The 20,321-nt window shown below is 42.4% G+C and overlaps 1 protein-coding gene and 1 pseudogene across 3 annotated transcripts in view; one reads left to right on the top strand and one right to left on the bottom strand.

The window, feature by feature from the left end:
* KIAA0319L (KIAA0319 like) overlaps positions 1–20,321 on the top strand; it is a 98,635-nt gene that overhangs the window by 179 nt on the left and 78,135 nt on the right. For 2 of the 3 annotated variants that reach the window (XM_006051563.3, XM_025289107.2), the window contains one exon: positions 2,920–3,086. In XM_006051563.3, coding sequence (XP_006051625.2) covers positions 2,948–3,086 — 139 coding nt within the window. In that variant the 5' untranslated portion in view covers positions 2,920–2,947. Of the gene's footprint in view, positions 1–36; positions 290–2,919; positions 3,087–20,321 lie in introns of those variants that run through there. The other variant, XM_006051564.3, reaches the window with a different exon arrangement.
* Positions 6,453–6,962, bottom strand: LOC123334175 (annotated as a pseudogene).

Consider the following 20,321-nt stretch of genomic DNA (forward strand, 5'->3'; position numbering starts at 1 on the left):
CGCGGCTAGAATTGAGCTTCCGGGGGGGGCCCAGGAGGGCTTGTTTAGCATGGAGAGTGTGTTTCCGGGTTGAGACCGGGAGGTGGGAGGGGGCGGCGTTTCCGGCCGTCGTCGCGGTCCAGGGCAGCTGAGGCGAGAGCGAGCTGTCCGATTGGGGTGCCCACATTCGCTTCTTCCTTTTCCTCCTCCTCCGGTTGAGGGGAGCGGAGGTTGGGGCCTCGACCCCATGGACCGGGAGGAGGCGGAGGCCGCCGAGAGCCGGGGCCCCGCTGTGTGGCCCTGAGCCCCGGTAGGTGGCCGGGGGCGGCTGGCTGCCGGGCCGAGGACCACGAGCCCATGGGAGGGGCGAGCGGGACGGGCTATTTCTGGGGGTGCGCTGGCCGGGTGTTGGGACCCGGAGGTGGCGCTCCTGGCCCGGCTAGGTCAGCCAGCTGCTTCTGGCTTTGCAGGTGCCGAGCTGGAGTCCCAGGTTGAGCCCATTTTTGGGGGGGCCCGGGCCTGGTTCTGCTGTTCCCTCCATCCCCTGACAGACAGACACACCGACCGGCCCCGAGACGCTGCTGGTCTCCTTCCTTCCTCGCCCCTAGTTACTGTCTCTGGTGTGTGTTCTCCCCACCAAGACAGCACGTTGATGCTGAATAGCGGGGGCGGGGCTGAGCATTACTTGTACATTACGTTGCGAAACCTGCCTTTTTCAGGACACGAATAATTATGCCCCCCAGAGGGGTCCTGTGGTGGTTGCAGTGAGCACAAAGGTGAAATGAAGGAAGTCGAGAGAAAAGACCGCGGGCGAGGTTCCAGGAAAGCTTTGCTTCCGTTCACCTCACAGTGCTTGTGCCCAATTGACGACAGATGCAGTTAGTGAAGAGTATTAACTGACTCTCCTTGTGCTTTCTGATCTGATTAACAGACTGAAAGCTAGGGAACTAGTTGGAAGGACGACCTCCCAGAACAATCTGTTCATTTTTCCAGCTATTTGGGAAACAATGTCTGCAAATATAAGCAAAGCTATTCATGGCAGTCTGTTCTGTAACTTTCCCAAATATCTGAGACTTTTCTTTTTAAGAGGTTTATTCTTGATTACTCATACTAGCTGAATAGGCTGTTTCAGACGTGCTCTGTCGTTGTTCAAACATCTTATCGCTGGGTACATAAATGGAGTTCCACGTATGTAGCTGACAGACTGAACTATGATACATCCCCCATCAACCTGAAGTATTAAGTAAACATTACCCCCTGCTCTGTCTGAACAGCTGCTGCAACAGAGAGTGCTTTTATTTCGGGTGTACTTGTAACGCCCTAAATGCCAGAACTCTTGCTTGCTTTTCTAGATTTTCATTTGTCAAGTATTGTGGGGGTGTGTGTTCTCTCCCTGGGCTGTTTCCCTTTGATTCTGTAACAAGCCATTTAGATCTTGGTGTTGTGTTGGTGTTCCTGCCTCTGGTCAGCACGGCTTTGACTGGACCCTAGCAGTGATTTGTGCCCTTAAGCAATTGTAGGTTTCAGAGGACAGACTGGGAGTTCACAAGAAAATAACCGCCTCTGTCTCCTGCACGGTTTGTGAGACCTTGCCCTTCTAATCAGCTTGCCAATCTGGTGGTGTTTATTACTCCCATTTTCAAAACCTATTCATTTCTTTTATGCTTCTATCGCCCACCTGCCACGCTATTGATGACAGGTGTTGAGTCACCTTGAATTTAAAATCCTTTTGTGGTAGGCAGTAATATGTTGGGTAAGATTGATACACACGCACTCACATGCACATTCACTCTTTCCATCTTGGGAGGCTAAGATATACTTTCTAACTTAGGCTCCACTTCATAATCCCTTGAACATGTGTCTGGCCTGCACACCTTTCTGTCCCCTGCTCCCTAACATACAATGACAACCACTAGAAATAGGAATGGATGGAAGTGAATGAGAAAGAGGAAGACCTTCAGATGCTTAAGGCTCAGTGAAAACTTTTTCATGGGTGGGCTGTACCTTAGTTTTGCAGTTCTCTGTGTGTTTGTTTCCTGATATTGATATCCAACCCAGACAGTACTGGGCTAGGGTTGGGGGTTGTCAGTCTGTGCCATTTTCTAGATGTGGATGACAGGTGCATATTTAGTACAGAAGATTTTTGAATTGCTTCTTCAGAACTCAGTCAACACTCATAATGCTGCCAACATTTATATAATAATTTATACAATATAGGGAAGTTGTGTAAGAAGAAACTGATGGAAAGTCATTTTTTTTCCTTCTAAAAGGGACCTGTCATTCAACCCGTAGATTCTGGATGCCTAGTTCAAAATAGGGGTTGTGTAAATACTTGTTGAGTGGATATATGAATTTAAGTCAGGAATTGCTAATGATTCTAAGGATCCTGGAGGTGACATCAAAGTATAAACTGGATAGATTTTAAAGATAAGAGTGGCGGGGACAATAGCAAACTGGAGAATGCATGCCCTACCTAATGACAGTCATTAAAGCTTTCTAAAAACATAGCTAGAAAGACCTTCAGATCAGTTTACCTGTGGTGCTCCGAACTCTTCTTTTCATAGATTTAAAAAAACAGTATTTGGATAAAGTCACAGAGCTGTTAGCAGAGCTAGGACTGAAACTCAGATCTTTTTTTTCAGTCGGGTGCACTTTCCACTCTTCCACATAGATGATTAACTGTTAGATTAGAAAATAATGGAATATAAAGTGTTTCAGCTTTACAGTGGATTCATTTCGTATCCCTTGCTATGTTTTTATCCTGATAATTATAGGCTATGTCAAAGCTCAGGTTTGAGATTTATAGACAGGTATGAACAATGAAAGACAAACTTGAAATTTCTCTTCTCCCTGATCTGTCACACTGTCAAGCACTCTGCATTTCGAGGAATCAATTATTAATTACTTGGCATATAATTTCTTCTTTTTCTGTCTTTCTAGTGGACTGGTTCTGCCTGTCTGGAAGGCCATGGAGAAGCTGGGAATCAAGCCAAGCCGTGCTGCTTGGCTTTTATCAAGATCTTGTTGGCAGACGTCTGTGAGGCGGTTGAAAAGCTTGTACCTGTTTTATTTTTGCTTCTGCTTCAGTGCTCTGTGGTTGTCAACAGGTACCATTTTCTTTAATATTTAAGATTTTTTAAAAAGGGTACTTTGTGTGAGTCTGTCAGTTCATTTTAAAGACTAGTAAGAGCCAGAAGAGGTAATTGATAGAAATGGTCAACCTTTTGGTGAACACTTAGTTTGTTGGGTTTATTTGTTTGTCTGTTTTGCTTTAGACCAAAATTTAAATTGGGTTCTTTCTCTTTTTTTCATTTTTTGAAAAAAAATTTTTTTTTGGCTTGCTGCCACATGGCATTCGGGATTCTTAGTTCTCCGACCAGGGGTGGAACCTGCGCCACCTGCAGTGGAAGCGCACAGTCTTAACCGCTGGACCAGGGAAGCCCCTGGGTTCTTTCTCAGAAAAGAGAATTGGCATGATCATTTTGAGATTTCATGAAGATGTAATGAAAAGATAAAGGTTTCAAAGTTAGACCCGGGTCCAAAAGCTGGATATTTCTTTCCACTTAATAACTACAAAACCTTGAGCAAGTTACCTGTTGTCCGTAAGGAAGAATAAGACCTACCTCACAACTTGATTTAAAAGATAAAGTAATTAAAGCGTGTAGTACAGTGCTATGAACATAAGTGATACTTTGCTTTCTTTCCTTTCCTGACGGAATCTACCCTCTATACTTTAGAAGGAGAATGTACCTTTTTCCATAGAAAGGGTTTATACTAATAGATTTTTAAAGTATGGTTTCTTTCTAGAGATTATTTCACCAGTCTTTTACCTCTTGCCAGGATAAAGTGCCAAAAAGGCTAAATTTCAAAAAGTAGTCCTTTTTTTTCCGTCTTTTCCCCTTTGGTTCTTTTGTTGATATTGTTCCTTTTAGAGTATGGAAGTGAGAATGACTTCTGCGTATGCTGCTGTTCTGGGCAATGACCAAAAGACTTCTGTTGTAGAAACCACTGTCTGGGACAACTAATCAGTCTTTTGATCCTATAATTACCAAGATTGCTATTGCTTTCCAAAAGGAGTTGGTGGCCATGATCTTGAGAATCAAATAATTACTGTATTTAGCTATTTCGGTGACATCAACTTCGGGGTTTTTGTTGTCTTGCAGTGATGGTTGATGATTGCATAATTATAGCAGTGGAAATTGCATTTGACAGAAAGCTGACCTAAATATTTTTTACCCAGATGATGCTTTGCTGGGACAGCTAGCTATTTCAGGTCAACGTTTTATGTAAGATTATTTGAATTAAATAAGTAACTGATTTAGCATCATCAGAGTAGGAAAATCACGTTTTTTGAAGTGTACCTACTGTATACCAGACCCCAGGTTATAGACATTATGTATTTAATTTAATCTTTATGATAACCCTAAAACAGATTTCTTTTTGTAATTAGGAAATTGAGGCCCAGGGAAGCAAAATGACTTGACCAAGGTCACACAGCAAGAGCACAGCAGAGCCAGGAATCTAAATGCAGGTTTTTCCACTCTAGAGCTTATGCTCTTTTTCTTCTGCTTTGCTGCCTTCCAACCACAGGTGATCTTTTAGAGGACCAAAGCCAGCTTTTTTTGCCCTGAACCAGAATGAACAGCTTGTTATTTGAGGGATTCTGAGTATAGGGGAGGAAGAAGCTTTTCTGAGTGTTTTTTGTATTTTCCAAGCTAGTTAGCTAAACAGAGCGCTGTGGGTTCATTGGGCTAGTCTTTAGTATCCCTGGTGAGCCTGGTGCTTAAAAACAACACCCTAAGGAACACATTGAGTATAAAGGTAAAGAGGTGGTACTTGGTAGGAGTGGCTCTGATGGGAATTAGATTGTACCAGTTCCATTTTAGAAAAGTTTGGAGCTTTTACCATGAAAGAACCAAGACCCATGTGTGTTCAAACTGAACGAACGTGCAGGCAATACATGACAGTCAGATTTGTTGTGTGTTTTAATTTATCAGAGCTCTTCTAGATCAATTTTTTAAAAAGCACAATGTCCTAATAGCAAAAGTGAATAATAGACATAAACAGAGTATCATAAATAAGAAATTAAAATGATTTATAACATTAAAAAATGTTCATACTCATTACTGACCAAAGAGCTGCGAAGTAAAATGATAAATCCTTTTTAACCTATCATGTTGATGAAGATCAAAGTAGAAATATCTAGTGCTCCCAAGGGGTGATGCGGTTGCTCTCCTGTTGTGCTGGAGAGTTTGAATAGAGAGCTTTTTGGTATAAATCAGGATCCTAAAAAAGTTCATGTTCTTTGACTTAGTAATTCCCCTTTTAGGAATTTACCTCAAGGACATATTTAGATGGTTGTGAATGAGAGCACTCATCCACACTCATTTATTCTGTGTTGGAAAACATTACTGCTACCTGCCCCACAATGGGAGTGTGGTGAAATTATGGACTGTCCACATGGTGAAATATTGTCTGACTTAAAAATTCACATTTTAAAAGAACGAGTACATGGAAAATGCTCCTGATGTTAAGCATGAAAAAACATGATACACAATTGCATATTCATGTTCAAAATTGGTGTCAGTTTTGTGAAAAGAAAAATATTTTTGTATAACAGCAAGTCTGAAGTGAGATACATATGTTTGTGTGTGTGTGTGTATATATATATATATGTATATTTGAGTAGTGGAATTATTATCTCTTTTTTTTTTGACAGTGTAAACCCTGGCTTTATTGGTCCAGTTTTTCACAGTGAAGCCTCAGAGAACCAAAGGGCCAGCTAATGGTGAGGGAGAGTAGTGTCCTGAGCCTTGCAGAGTCAAGGGTTTGCAGGATACCCTCAGCCCAACACATGTTCGCTGCCCTGGCACCTGGGAGAAAAGAGGGATGTGGCTCTCTGCAGGAGAGGTGGGGGTATGGATACAGGGTCATGTAGTACAGGGCCCAGGGTCTGTTCTCCACAGTGGGCAATAGAAGGATCACATAAAGTTCTTTATTACAGCCTATGAAAAATGAGAGAATTATATATTTTATTCTCACTTGTTTGGGTTTCTTTTTCCTTCTTTGTCTTTTCACAAAACAGCAGCAGGAAAGGAAAATGCAGGAGGCAAATGAGCCAGACACCAGTGTTCAGATCAGAAGGGAACAGGGAGACAGGACTAAACCGTTATTGCAGGCTGGCCCCAGGGCTCTGTCCCAGCATCCTTAGCGCAGGGCCAAAAGCCCTGGAGGGAGCAGACAGAGGTGGGGTTGGGAGGCAGGGGGGAGATGACTCTTTCAGCTGGGCAGCAGCCCTGTCCCTCAGGTGGCCACCCTGGCCTCCTTGTTTGGAGGCTTAGTCTCCAAAGCTTGGGGCTGGACAGAGGGAGGAGGTGAGAAGGGCCAGCAAAGAAAGGCTGTGAGTTTTATCAGGGTTCCCCTGGGACCATGGGGCCCGGGTGGGCAGGGGCAGTCAGGATGCTTCCTGCTTGTCAGCCGGTCAGCTTCTTCAGGAAGGTCTCCAGCTCGTCCTCATCATTTGATGTCCACGAACTTGTCCACCACATCCCCCTTCTTCCTGGCCAGCACGGTGGGCACAGTGTCAGCCCACCGTGTTAGCCTACCCTACAGTGAGGTCTGTGTGGTCATCAGTATCCACCTAGGCCATCACCTCCTTCCCCTGCTGCTTGGTCACCACTTTCTCTAACTTTGGCCCCTGGATCTTGCAGGGACCACAACATGGTGCATGGAAATCCACAACCACTGGTGTCTCTGTGTTGACAACTTGGTCTTGAAAGTCAGGTTCATCCTGGATGTTAGAGTTTGTACAGACACTGGTGGTGTCTATCGACCAGGAGTAGCCGGGTGTTACTGTCAGGTTACTAGGACTGTGCTGTTGGGGTCTACAGTGCCCTGGAGGCGAGGGCTGCCCACCCACCCTCAGTGGGCTTCCCGGAGATGACAGAGGTCAGGAACCTCCATAGGAAAAGCTGCTGAGCCATCTCCCTGCAGCGAGAGTGAAGGGATGCACAGCATAGCCCTCCCCACTGGTTATTACGCTTTATATTGATTCTTTTCTGTGTTTTCCAGGGTACATGTTAACTCTTTTTATAAGGCGGGGGTAGACCCTATTTGAAAAAGCAACAATAAAACAATAGGAGCAAATTCCTGTTGTTGGTAGCCTGAATCAGTATTTATCTGCTTATGAATTTGTTTGGTTTTTACTTGATAAAATACATTCCTGATGGTTTGTTGTTGTTTTTAGTTCATGGATTATAGAAATTATTCTTGAAAAACTAACCAAAAGAAAGCAGCTCTGCAGTTACTCATTCCTGTTCCTGTTTATCACTTAGCAGTTTTTCGTCTCTGGGAGAACCCCAGGTGTACATTGACTTATGTATAATGGGCTTCTTTTTTGTTTCGTTTTTGGGTTCAGTGCCAGAACCCACTGCTAGGAAGCAGTGATAACACTTTGATAAAAGATGCTTTGTGTTTTCCTCGTGAGCCATTGAATCACTATTTTTCTAATGTTATTGTTAAATGGCTTAAAATAGCATTTTGGACGAGGGGATTATCAATATCTGGAGACAAATGTGAAGTGACCCCAAGAATTTGGAAAGTCCTGCGATCGGTTGTCAGCTTCTCGAGAGCTGAGATTTTGCCTATGCTTATGTTGCTTATGCCAGCTATTCCTAGCAAGTACCAAGGGCTTGGCATATAGTAGATGCACCATAAAAATATTTGTTGACTGAATAATAAATTAGCAATAAGGGAATTGTCCCTTGAAAATTAAACATTAAAATCATTAAACATTAAACATAAAATCATTAAACATTAAAATCAAAGTCTATCATTGGAGAGCGAAAGTTTAGAATGAACACAATCAGAGCAGAGATATGTGAAGACACTTTAAGGAGACTTAATGCCTTTGAGAACAGCATGATCTGATTAAGATATTGATAAATAGTGTGAATGAGTGATAGTTGCTTAGTTGTGTCTGACTCTTTGCGACCCCATGGACTATAGCCTGCCAGGCTCTTTTGTGTGGAATTGTCCAAGCAAGAACACTGGAGTTGGTTGCCATTTCCTTCTCCAGGGGATCTTTCCCACACAGGGATCGAACACGGGTCTCCTGCATTGCAGGCAGAGTCTTTACCATCTGAGCCACCATTCTTTACCATCTGAGCTAAGCCTACTATTAAGAGACATTTCTAAATATAAAGACGGGTCAACTTAAAAAGTATCAGCAGATGCATACTTGACTTTATCTTATAATCTATAGGCAATACATTAGAGTTTGTAATGAATCCATACACCTTTTCCAAAGGAATACCTGAGACAGAAGTAGCGGTACAGTTATAAATGACAGTCATCAATCAGATGAAATAATTTAACTGAAGCTTATCTCTCTCAAAGAGATGGGAACTGGCCAAGTGGTCAGAATGGAAATACAATGTGCTTTTAACTTTGTGTGGAAAATAATGTTCAGTTTCATGTTGCTGTTTTTGCCAAATAAATCTTCTACTTCAAATTACTGCCCGAATGCTTTATTAAAACTCTGCTTCTGGCCTTTGTTTTGGAATCTGTTACTTTTGTTGCCACCTCCTGATTGCTGTCCTCTGAAGCTTCTACTTTCCCCTTGTCCCCTGACACCTCGGTTGCCCTCGAGATGTTCCCTGAAGCCTCTTGCCTTCTCATTGTCCTCGGAAGTTGCAGTATCCTTCCTGTGGTACTTCTAGCTCTGGTTGCTCCGTGGCCACCGAAAACAGCCAGCGTCATGAGTCTTGCCACTCTTCTGTACTTCTGTTACTGGTGCAGTAGGGATATCAAAGCAAACACCCTGCTTTCCTTTGAGAAAGACCGTTCCCTTCACTTTGAAATCAGTATCCTCACCCAGTTGCTCTTTAAGTTCTTTCCAAGCATACCTAATGTTTGGCATTTCAATTCACAAACATGTTAACCTTTTAACATATATAATAACAATTCAAAAATATGTTAACATTTAAAGGGCCAGAACCAGCCTTGGAAAGCTAAACCAAGACGAGTCATTGAGGCTAATGTACATCTGAAGCTAGCAATTGGCTGTAAAAATGTTTACTATGGTTCCCTTGCTTCTGGGAAATAGACTACAGAGTTAGTAAGTATTTAGAGTACGGAGAAAAAAGATTCAATTCAGAACCAGTTTTTTAGAACTTACTAGGATTATGGTCCTGGATGAAGCACGAGGTTAATAAAGATGAGTATGATGTGGTTCTTGCCCTGGAAGAACTCCTCATTTAGCGAGGGAGATAGATGTGTAAATACTATGATGTGGTGAGTGAAAAGATGGAGGGGTGCAGTGCCCAGAGTTCTGCTGCAACCAGAGACGCGTTCAGCTTAGAGAAGAACGGGGAGGACTGAAGCGTTCTCTCCAGGGAAGCTGATGCCTGACAGAATGCTGAAGGTTGAATTTGAAGGCGATTCCCAGGCAATGGGATTGAAAGAGCAAAAGCACAAAATTATGAAACAGCTTGGTAAATAAAGGAAACTCTGTATGCAGATTAGTGCTGCTGAAATAAAAAGAGCAAAGCTGGAATGGTGACTTCTGAAGAGGTAGATGGTGGCCAGGTGATGAAGGATCTTATATACCATAGAAAGCAGCTTTGATTTTAATTGTTTAAGGCAGGTGGTCTACAAATTTTCTTGATTATGCGCTCATATCCATAAAAAAGTTGAGGATGTGTTCCAATTTTTGTTTATACATTATAAACAAGCACCATTGTGCTAAAGTCTTATGTTTATAAGAGATTCCAAAAGCAGAACCTTAATAAGACCAACTAAAAACAAATATTAATAGTTTTAATATTTTCTTTTCATAACTCCATAATTTGTCTTGTGTACCTCTGGTAAGCAAAAACTCTACTTTGGAGAACATTGCCTTAGAAAATTGGGAGCTATTAAAACTTTGAGCAGAAGAGTGATACTGGTACATTCCTGGAACATTTTTGCTAAAATACAGAAAATGGTAATGGTGCGGATGGGAGAAAGATGGCAAGGGGAGGGAGATGAGGGCTAGAGGTAAGGATATCTGTTAGGAAGCTAATAAAATAGTCCAGGAGAAAACTGTCTGTCTTCAAGGAACCTCTCTCTCACTGAAAAGAGCAGTTTTACTCAATATAAATCAGTAGATACTGGATTAAATAGATAGGTAAAATTTAGGAGTTCTGTAGTGAGAGATTAGAGGTATTTTTTAACTGAGGTATAATACCATTATTTAATTCCAGAACATTTTATCTCCTAAAAGAAGCCTCATACCTGTTAGCAGTCATTCCCTGTTTCTCCCTTCTCTAGCTTCTGGAAGCCACTAATCTACGTTCCAACTCTAGGAGTTTGCCTTTTCTGGACATTTAATATAATTGGATTCATACAGTAAGTGGCCTTTTATGTCTAGCTTCTTTCACTTAGGGCCATGTTTTCAAGATTCATGTTGTAACATGTTTCGGTACCACTTTCCTTTTCGTAGCTGAATAATATTTCAGGTATAGATTTTGTTTTATATAGTAGAGTTGCTGAATCATATGGTAACTGTTTAACTTTTTTTGCTTACTACGGCAGCTGCATCGTTTTACATTTCCACCAGCAGTGTATGAGGGTTCCAGAACATTCCTCCATGTCCTCACCAACACTTGTTATTCTCTGTTTTTTTGTTTGTCATAGGGGAGGTTGTTGAAGATGAGAAAAATCAGGGAAGGCTTTGTGAAGGAAATGGAACTTGGCTTGGGCCTAATACGTATCCGGTTTGCCAACAGACAAACCGACGCAGTAACAAACAAGGGCCAGTCAAACAACCAGATGGGTGCAGATCATTTATTTGTTTTATTTTTTTATAACTGCTTATTCATTTCACAAATATTTATTGAGCCAAGCATTGTTCTTTGTGAGGGATCTCTGGCCGGGTTCCTGGCTTCGTCTTTCCCAGCCAGGGAAGCTTTCTGAGCAAGCACACCACATTTATTGTCTCTGTTTTCCCGCCTCTGTCCTCTTCTGAACCAGTGAGGTCTGGCTTCTGCCTAAAGCCTGGCCTTTACCGAGCTAACCATGGCCTCCCTAGTTTGACACCGTTACTTTTTACTCAATGCCCCTGCTGCGTTTGGCACCTTTGGCTGCTTTCTGGATGCCCTCTCCTCAGTTGCCTTAAGTTACAACCATGCTTTTCTTTGTTCTCCTTTCAGCTGATGGATCGCACTTTCTAATTATTCTTCCCTCAGTCTCTTCTCAGTTTGTCCCTTAAATGTTTTGTTCTTCAGAGTTCTGTTTCTACTCTTTCTTGTGTGCCCACCATGGACAATCTCATTTTTTCCCTTAGTTGTAACCTGTATGCTCACTGCTCCCAAATCTATATGTGTTCATTCACTTCTCTGCTGGACCGCAGACCATGTAGCCACCTGTACGTCACATATCTCCAACTTAATGTATCAAGACTGAACTCATCATCTTTTACCCCTCTTCCTCCTTTATTCCCTGTAGCAGTACAAAGACTGTGTATGCCATGAGGCTCCTCTGTCTGAGATTTTCCTGGCAAGAATGCTGGAGTTGATTGCCATTTCCTCCTCCAGGGTATCTTCCCCACCCAGGAATCAAATCCATGTCTCTTGCATCTCCTGCCTTGCAGGTGGATTCTTTACCACTGAGCCACCAGGGAAGCCCCCAGTGCAAAGACCATCTCAACTCATTCTCTGAGGTATATAAGTCCCTGAGTCATTCTATACTCCCTTTTCTCCTCCACTTTCAACTTGCTGTTTGCAGAGTGCCGTCTCATGTTTCCACGTAGAGTGCTCTATTCCTCTGCCTGTGCCGTTACCATTCTGCCTGATGTGTTCTGATTCAGGTAAACATAAACTCCTCTCTGGTGCTTTCCCTGAAGCCTCTGATTTGAACTTTTTCTTTAATCTTCTCATACTATCTATACATTGCTTTGTTATTATGCCATATTGCACTGTGTGGTTTTAGGCTTTGAGAGGAGAGGTTCAGAGTAGGTCTTGCCCTTGAATGTGGTTCTTACTCCTAAAGGCCTTTCTAGTGCCTGCTGGTATGTGTTGTTAGTGTGATTTCTTCACTTTGGCAGAGCCGGAGTTCTAGAATGCTCCTTATTCCTACCCCAGCACTGCTTGACTTCTAGTGTTTCTGTTTCCTTCTCATCGCTGTAGCATCTAGTATATCCAAACCTTTGTGAGCCTTTATGTCCCAGCCCTCAGCCTTTTGGGATTTCCCTGTTTTCACAGCTCCTTGTCCAGTGTCCCGCCACTCAGGTTCTAGCCACACTCAGAGCTCTGCCACTTGGCCTTGATGTTACTCTGTACTGTTTGGGTCCCAGGTTTCTGTGCTGTGGATGAGAAACTGTTCCTTAAAAGAGAACTGGGCAACTTTGGGGCTCACTTCAAGTTTCCCTTCTCCCAGGGATTGTAACCTTACACTCTTATCTCCTGATGGAAAGCAGTTGTCTTAAGTATTCTGTCCAGTTTTATAGTTATTTGTGTAGATGATGAGTCTTGTACCAGCATACTCCATCATAGCTGGGAGCAGAAGTCTACTATACTTACTTATGTGTCTACTTCAGGAAGCTGTCTTACTTATAATTACTTACTTGACATATAGCATGTGAGTGAGTGAGTGAAGTCGCTCAGTCGTGTCTGACTCTTTGCGACCCCATAGACTATAGCCTACCAGGCTCCTCCGTCCATGGGATTTTCCAGGCAAGAGTACTGGAGTGGCCATTTCCTTCTCCAGTAGCATGTAGTAGGTAGCAATAAAGGTTTGTTGGGTTAACCTAAAGATAATGTTTGAGATAGGACCACTTTGGAATTTATATGTTAAGGAGAATCAATCTTTCCTATGCTGTTTTTTCAGTCTTGGTCCATTAAGTGGACACTTCACTTCCCAGGAAGATTATTTTTGTTCTTTTCCCCCCGACCCCTTCTGATTCTCTCCAGGAATGAAAAAGTGATTTTTCTGATTAGTGGTACTGGAAAAGAATTCTGTGGTGGGGAATGGCTAGTCTTGAGAATTTCCATGTGTTCTCTCCCTGCCATGCTCTAACTGGTCTGCCCATGGCAGGGCAGCCTATGTTTGTCCAGTTGATAAGTTGTAATTCAGTATAGGAAATTATTAGGAAATGCATTTGTGATTGTACATCTAAGCTATGTTCTCCAGGCACCTTATCCCTTATAAAGATATTTTGGTCTCCATGTACCTCTAACTGCCATGTTTTATTTTTTCAATTAGTCCTAAACTCTGGGTGGGAGAGATTAATTCTGACCCTCACCCCCACAGAGGCTGCAGATGGGACTCGGGCAGCGTCTGGCTTAGCGAGAGGCCTTCCCCCGCCGGCTGGCTGCCGTCCCCATTTTGCCCTCATACCTGCTTGCATTTGCCCTTGGCGGACAGAAGGCACCTGAGCTCACTTCCTCCTCTGCCCCCACGTGTTGGTTGCGCTGTGCTTTGAGAGCTGTAGCCCCTGGTGTGCCAGTCAGACCAAGTGGTGTCTTTTTCCTTTAAGAGAATGATATATTTCTCTTTTTTATATTAGAGAAAAGCATTTTCAGGAAACTTTTTAGGTGGCATTATATCGCTGCTCTTCTTGTATCTGCTGGGCACCTAATTTAAGGTGAATGACTAATGGACTATATACCTCATAGCAGTGAGCCTTCAGCAGCAACTTTTTCCTGCCAAACTGTCCTATATTCTTAATTATATTGCAGTACAGGAAGGTAATAAATTATTAATCCTAAATCTGTCTCCTCAGATTGTGATAATGACTTGCGTACACGGCAGCTGGGGGAAGGTAGGGTTTTCTGGCTGTTAACATAAACCATACAAGCTCTTTGATTCTAAAATTCAGCTAGCATTGAACAAGGCTGTGGCGTCTTTTTACATCACAATTTAATTGACCTAAGTAAGACCAGTCAAAAATATCTTAAGTTAGCCTCTCTCCCCATGAAATGAAGTAATTGTCTCTTGCTTAAATACTCTCCAGTAAAAGATAATCATCTTTTTTGTCTTTTTACCCTCTTATTTTGTATTGGGGTATAGCCAATTAACAATGCTGTGAGAGTTTCAGGTGAACGAAAGATAATCATCGTAAGTCCTTCTCTCTCACTCGGAAAACTGTAATTCTGGTGGGTTGTATTTGCGCTTTATGCAGACACAAACTTACTTCCTAACTTGTGTGACAAAGAGGGTTAAGAAAGTGGTATAATTAGGCAGTAAATCCAATTCAATTTAAAAACTGTTTTAAATTGACTCTCCTAGAAATTCCTCAGGGAGGAAATAGTAAAATAGTGGAGGAATTTATAAAAACAGAATAACAAATACAGGACCAAAATATGGTCTTTTGGCTTATTTTGGAGGTTGTATAAAAGTCCTACTAATTGGAACAGCTTGCAATTCAAGGCATTGTGTGGAATGAGCAGGAATGTGATCAAGACTATGTGTGTGGTTACTCTTTGGACATCTATGCTTCGGTGAGTAGTGTTAACTAAAAAAGATGCACAGTGTGAGAGTTGTGAGTTGTTTTATTTGGGGCAAAATGAAAACTGCAGCCTGGGAGGCAGCACCTTAGATAGGTCTGAGAGATTGCTCCAAAGAGGCATTGAGGGGAGAGTCAATAATATATAAGATTTTGGTGAAGTCGGAGTTCAATGCAATCATGCACTTAATTTACAAAAGGTTTTCCGCTGCTCAGGAGGAGCTTATGTCACCATGAAGGGTGCTTTTCTAGATATGAAGAGATGGAAGGGTTGGGATCATAAATCAGTTCCTGAAAATATCTAATTATCTAAAGACCTGTTCCACCAGTTTCCCTGGAGCAGCAGAGTGCTTCACTCTCTACCCTGAATTCCTCTCAGGGGTTGCTGAAAGTCAGCTGCTACAGCAGCAGCAGGATTCATTCTCCACAGAGGTAGATGGCACATGCCGCTGTTCAGTCTCTGGCAAATGCTCTTGGCAAGTGTCAGTTGTAGTTGACAGTAGTATTGAAGGGTTTGGGTTGAAATGCACAGCTCTTGGTTTGAGGGCCTACCTTTTGAACTTTCTTTCTGATCCTCCATCCAGGAACTGCCTTGAGAAAAGTCAGCCCATGTTGTTAAGATCTTTTAGCCACTTTTGATTCCAGATAGTGCTGGATATGTTTTAGAGAGAAGTTATAAGAATTGGTCTTGACCACCTACCTAGTTCATCAGCTGAGCAAGAAACCGGAGGCAGAGTGGTCAAGACCCTGGAGCATGGACTTGGGAGTAAAACAAGCCTGAATCTGAGCCCTGCTTCTATTATATACTGGGTGGTATTACTGAAATTCACTTTTCATCAGATTCTTCATCTACAAAACAAGAATGACAGTACCTCTGATACGGTTGTTATGAAGATTTAACTGAAATGTTTATGCAAAGTGTTTAGCCTTCTCCCAGGTACATAAATAACAATTTAGCAAATGTTAGCAGTAGTCATTATGATATAATGACATAAAAAACTCTGACTAGTTGGATTCTTGTCTTATCCTGAGACGACCCAGTTGGCAGTGGATTTGAGGTCTCTGTTGGCTTCTTAAACCTCTAGTGGGACATCAGTCCCCACATTTTTTGAAGTATACTGTAGGCAGCTGGCCTTTCTGCATTGTCAGGAAAAGTAGGCCTCCATTCAGGTCTGAGGTTGGTTGAAGCCCATGACAAAGTGAACTCCATTTGTATTTCCTGTAACATACCCCTGAGGAGCAAGACTGGCTACTTGTTTGGTCCTTCAGTCAGGGATCCTTCTCCTCTGGAAGAGGGCTCTGCTCTGCTGGCCCTCAGCCCTGGTTCACTTCCCCCAACACTGATGATCTGCCCATGTTTGGCAAACTCTTGTCCTAGGCCAGGTTGGTTCTTATAGTCAGGGCAGTGTTTTGCCTGGGGCTACTCCAATAGCATTTTTGGATTTTATGTCAGAAGTAGCTTGCAGAGTTAGTTCCTTCCTTCAAAACGTATTTATTGGGTGCCTGCCATCCTAGACATTAGAAATGCAGTGGTGAGGAAGGCAGACATGGTCTCTGCCCTCTTGGAGTTTGCAGCCTAGTGATTCCTTGGCCATTACTAGGGAAAAGAAATTCTCTTCGACAGGGGTGATGTTACTGCTATCAAGGTTCCCTTCAAAGAGGCAGAGGTCTCCCTAGGGTCTCAAGGTAATTCAGTGACAAGAGAGACCCAGTTTTACTTGCAGAATCCTAAGAGACTAGAGAATGTGATGTCTCAGGCTGGTCTTAGGAGAGGAACCTTCTGCTGAGAATTGTGTAGGTGAAGCCCCTGTCTATTCATACAGTATATCCAGCTTTCCTTTCAACCCAGCCCACTCTCTCCACCATTAATAACCCACATCCCTGAATAAGCGGTGAGGGTAGTTATCTGGAGATTAGGGAAAAGTGTGACAGCTGCAGCCCCTGCTCTGATTTGGAAGAGCATGTGTGTCTTCTGGTGATGTCATGGGTATTAGATATACCCAGCCAGTCAGCTCTGGAAAATCCTTTTTACATCAGGTCTGTTAGTAGGCTATCAGGTGAACAGTCCCTGTGCAAGGGAAGCACCACATTTTATTAGTCCTAAACTTGTCTGGTCAGTCACAAAAGAAAACTATAAAATACCCAGGGATGATAAGAAATCATGAATGTCCCTGAAGAATGAATTAACAGGCCTTGTTCTAGCAGAAACAGAAGCAGAGAGGAATGCTGGCCAAGGCCTATCCAACTCCACCAGCTGCAGACTCTGCCCCTAAAGATGGATGCCTAATGTGGCTCATCCCATTTCCTATTTTAACACTCTCCTGGCAAATGACAGGAGTTTAGGAATGCTTTCTTTCTTCCAACTGGCTTAACGTTATACTTTGATTCAGATCCAGCAGCAATTTAAAATAAATGCTTATGGATTCTCTCACTTTTAGGTAATAAGGGGAATTACCAGTCCTGGAAGATGAGGAGCTTATACTGATTGGGTTTTACTTCTGTACTCTAATTTCAGATTTAGGCTTAAAACTTTGAAGGGACAGCCATTCTGCCTATAAAGAAAGAACTCTGTTTCTTCTTCTTTTTTTTGATACAATTGAGTGCTTATTGTCCTTAACTGAGGGCAACCTGAGTCAGCTGGAAGCTTATGGAAATTGGCCTGGTAGAATGAGTGAGTGTTAATCAGAATAAATGAAGCAACCTTGTAGAGAGATGCCGAAGAGCCAGGTTCCACTTCAGAAAGTTGCATCCTGCTGGGTCAGTCTGTGGCTTTTGGCCTGAAGCAAAATAGCCCCCTGTGCTGAAGCACCACCAAGCTGCTCTTCTAGCCGTGCATTCCCCTTCATCAGTCTCTCTAGCTGCTTGGTTTTTGTTTGATTTCTTTAACTGTTTCTTTTTTTATTATAAAAGTCATGCATGCTTAATGTAGAAAGTTTAGGAAATTATTATTCCAGATAGAAATAACTATTACCTGTGAACCCCATCGTGAACCTCCAGATGTAGTTTCAGGGATACCGCAGAGGAAGTTCTGTCTGTGAGGGCCTTGTTTGCTCTGCCCAGTCCCCACTTACTGGAGGCCCCCGTGGCCCCAGCCACCTCTGGACCTGACGGAGGGAGATTTTCTGCCCTTGTGGAGGCCCCGCCCCAGCCTGACAGAAGCTTCCGGCTCTTCCTTTCCTCCTTGGTTTTCAGAATTGGTCTTAGCTGTGCTCTCCAGAGTATGCTCATAAGCTGCACCCTGACGTTTCTCATGATGCACTTTTCAGATAATTGGGTGAGTTTTCATATTACCTCTTCTGTGAAAGGTTAAAGGGAGGGCTTGATCTCTAAGCGCAGGTAGGTAGATCTAGAGCAGGCTGATTTGCCCAGGATAGTCATGGCAGAAGGAAAAGTTTTCTGGCCTTTTCATGGACAGTTTCGCTGACAAGCATACCCTCCTTTCCTTCCCTAAGCTGTTTGATTGAGCTGTTTCGCCCCCACTCTTTCATATTTCATGTGGGGGTTGCTGCCTTGGTAGCATGGCTGCTTCTGTCATTAGGGAGGAAGAGGTAGAAGAGTGAAGGCCTTCCACAAACAGTGTGTTTTCAAGGGTTTTCTGTGTGTCTGTGGGGAGTGTGTGTATGTGAGAGAGAGAGCAAGAGGCCAAGGGGCATTTGGATATCTTTATTGCCTGCCTAGAATTAGTGTCACTTTGAAGCCACAGAGAAATATTGCCATTTTACAGATGAGCATAAGGAAAGGCTATTTCTCTGTGGCTAGATAGAGTCTGTACTAGATACTTGGGTAGGGAGAAATGTTGACCATTTTGCCCAAATTTTTATTTCTCTCTGTTGAATGTGAGAATTACAATCAACTTGAAAATGGAAGTATAGGAGAAAAATACCTATATATATATATATATATATACACACACACACATTTTTATATATATGTATTTATGTGTGTATGTATGAAGGTATCATAAAAATGAAGTTATTGAGAGCCACACATCTGCAGTAAATAAAAACCAAACAATACCAAACAATATCTGAATGTCAGTACTACATAATGTTACTGACTAACTAGATTACAGTGTTCTAATATACTTTTCTAATATTTGTGATGTTTGGTGCTTTATGTATATTGTTATACGCTTACTGCATTTTTAATACTTCTCTGCTGCTGCTGCTGCTAAGTCGCTTCAGTCGTGTCCGACTCTGTGCGACCTCATAGACTGCCTCCTACCAGGCTCCTCTGCCCTGGGATTCTCCAGGCAAGAACACTGAAGTGGGTTGCCATTTCCTTCTCCAATGCATGAAAGTGAAAAGTGAAAGTGAAGTCGCTCAGTCACGTCTGACTCTTAGCGACCTCATGAACTGCAGCCTACCAGGCTTCTCCATCCATGGGATTTTCCAGGCAAGAGTACTAGAGTGGGGTGCCATTGCCTTCTCTGAATACTTCTATAGGATGCTTAATTCAAATAATTAATGATAATTAATATCTAGATGGTAAGTATATACTATAGATACATATAATTCATGTCAACAAGCACTGTCCCTGGCTAAATAAAACCCACTTCCCTGCCATTGGAGTGTTCACACCAGGGAGGCAAAGATAGATGTAGAGACATAAAAAAGCATGGTAAATTCCAGGCTGTGTTGTGGGAGCACAAAGAGTGGTGCAGGGAAGAGCTGAACCCTGCTCTAGCGGGCTGGTGAGAGAAGTGATACTCTAACCCCTTTGAACTTCTCTCAGATTCATTTGACGTGGCTTTTACCCTACAGAGCTCTTTCACTTCTCTGTTGCAGAGGGAAAGGTAAAGGGAAGAATATGTACAGCTCTGTAAAGTCTAGAGAAGAAGAGCCCTAGGAAGATTATTTTTATTTCTGTACAGATACAGATAAGCTTTGGTTTAATTTAAATAAACTGGCTCTTAAAAATTCTAAGAATACTAACTACTCATACAGTTTTGCTTTCATTTACACACCGATGAGAAAGCATCTGTAGCTTTGCATTTTATTTGCTATAAGCAAAAAGTGGTTTGAGATATTTAAGAATCTGAAACTTGGTAGTATTGAGTCCTCGCATGTCCCAGTTCAGCCCACAGCAGTTTTTTTTTTTTTTTTTTTTTTTTAATGAGACTTACATAATACTCCAAAAGGAGAGATTTTTTTTAATAGATAAATTGACATAAAATTTTCCTCTATTGGCCATATCTGCTGAAGTAACACTTCATGGTTTGCTATATTATTTCCTTATTTCTTCTCACGCTTACTGCTGTTTTATTTGATTTATATATCTCTGCTGCAGCCCTCTAAATGACCTTCTCTTTAGAAACAACAAAACCATCCAGCAAAAAAAGAGAAAAAGGGAAAAAAAAAAAAAAAAAAAAAAATCCCAAATCCACCAAAACCAAAAAAAACCTTCCCCTGAAACAAAACAGTGCTCTGATTCAAGGTTCATTGTGTGGGTTTCCAAAGAAGGTTGGTATGATTGTGAATGCAAATAATTTATCAGCCCTACAGTCAGAGACAGCAATCGGCTGCAGGTTCTTAACGATAACATCTACAAGTGGGCTGTATAGAGAATTGCTTGATTCTTGGCATCATATCCTGCAGCTTTTCTCTTTGGGGAAAAAAGTCTTTCTTCTTAAGACCACTTTTATTCACAGGCCAAAGTTGTCTATTATCATTTGATACCTGTGCTTTTTGAATATGAAGACAGTGTTACACAGAGAGATGTGGGCTCCTTCCCGCTGTGGCTTGGAGGCGTGCTCTCCTTGCTGACAGCGTTCTCCAGAGTCTTTTAGTCATAAGGTGGTGGGAGAAAAAGCAAAGCAGGAGATTCTGAGTGTGTGATACGCAGCAGTGTAACCCCC

Source organism: Bubalus bubalis, chromosome 6 (assembly GCF_019923935.1).
Source record: "Bubalus bubalis isolate 160015118507 breed Murrah chromosome 6, NDDB_SH_1, whole genome shotgun sequence".
NCBI classification, from domain to species: domain Eukaryota; kingdom Metazoa; phylum Chordata; class Mammalia; order Artiodactyla; family Bovidae; genus Bubalus; species Bubalus bubalis.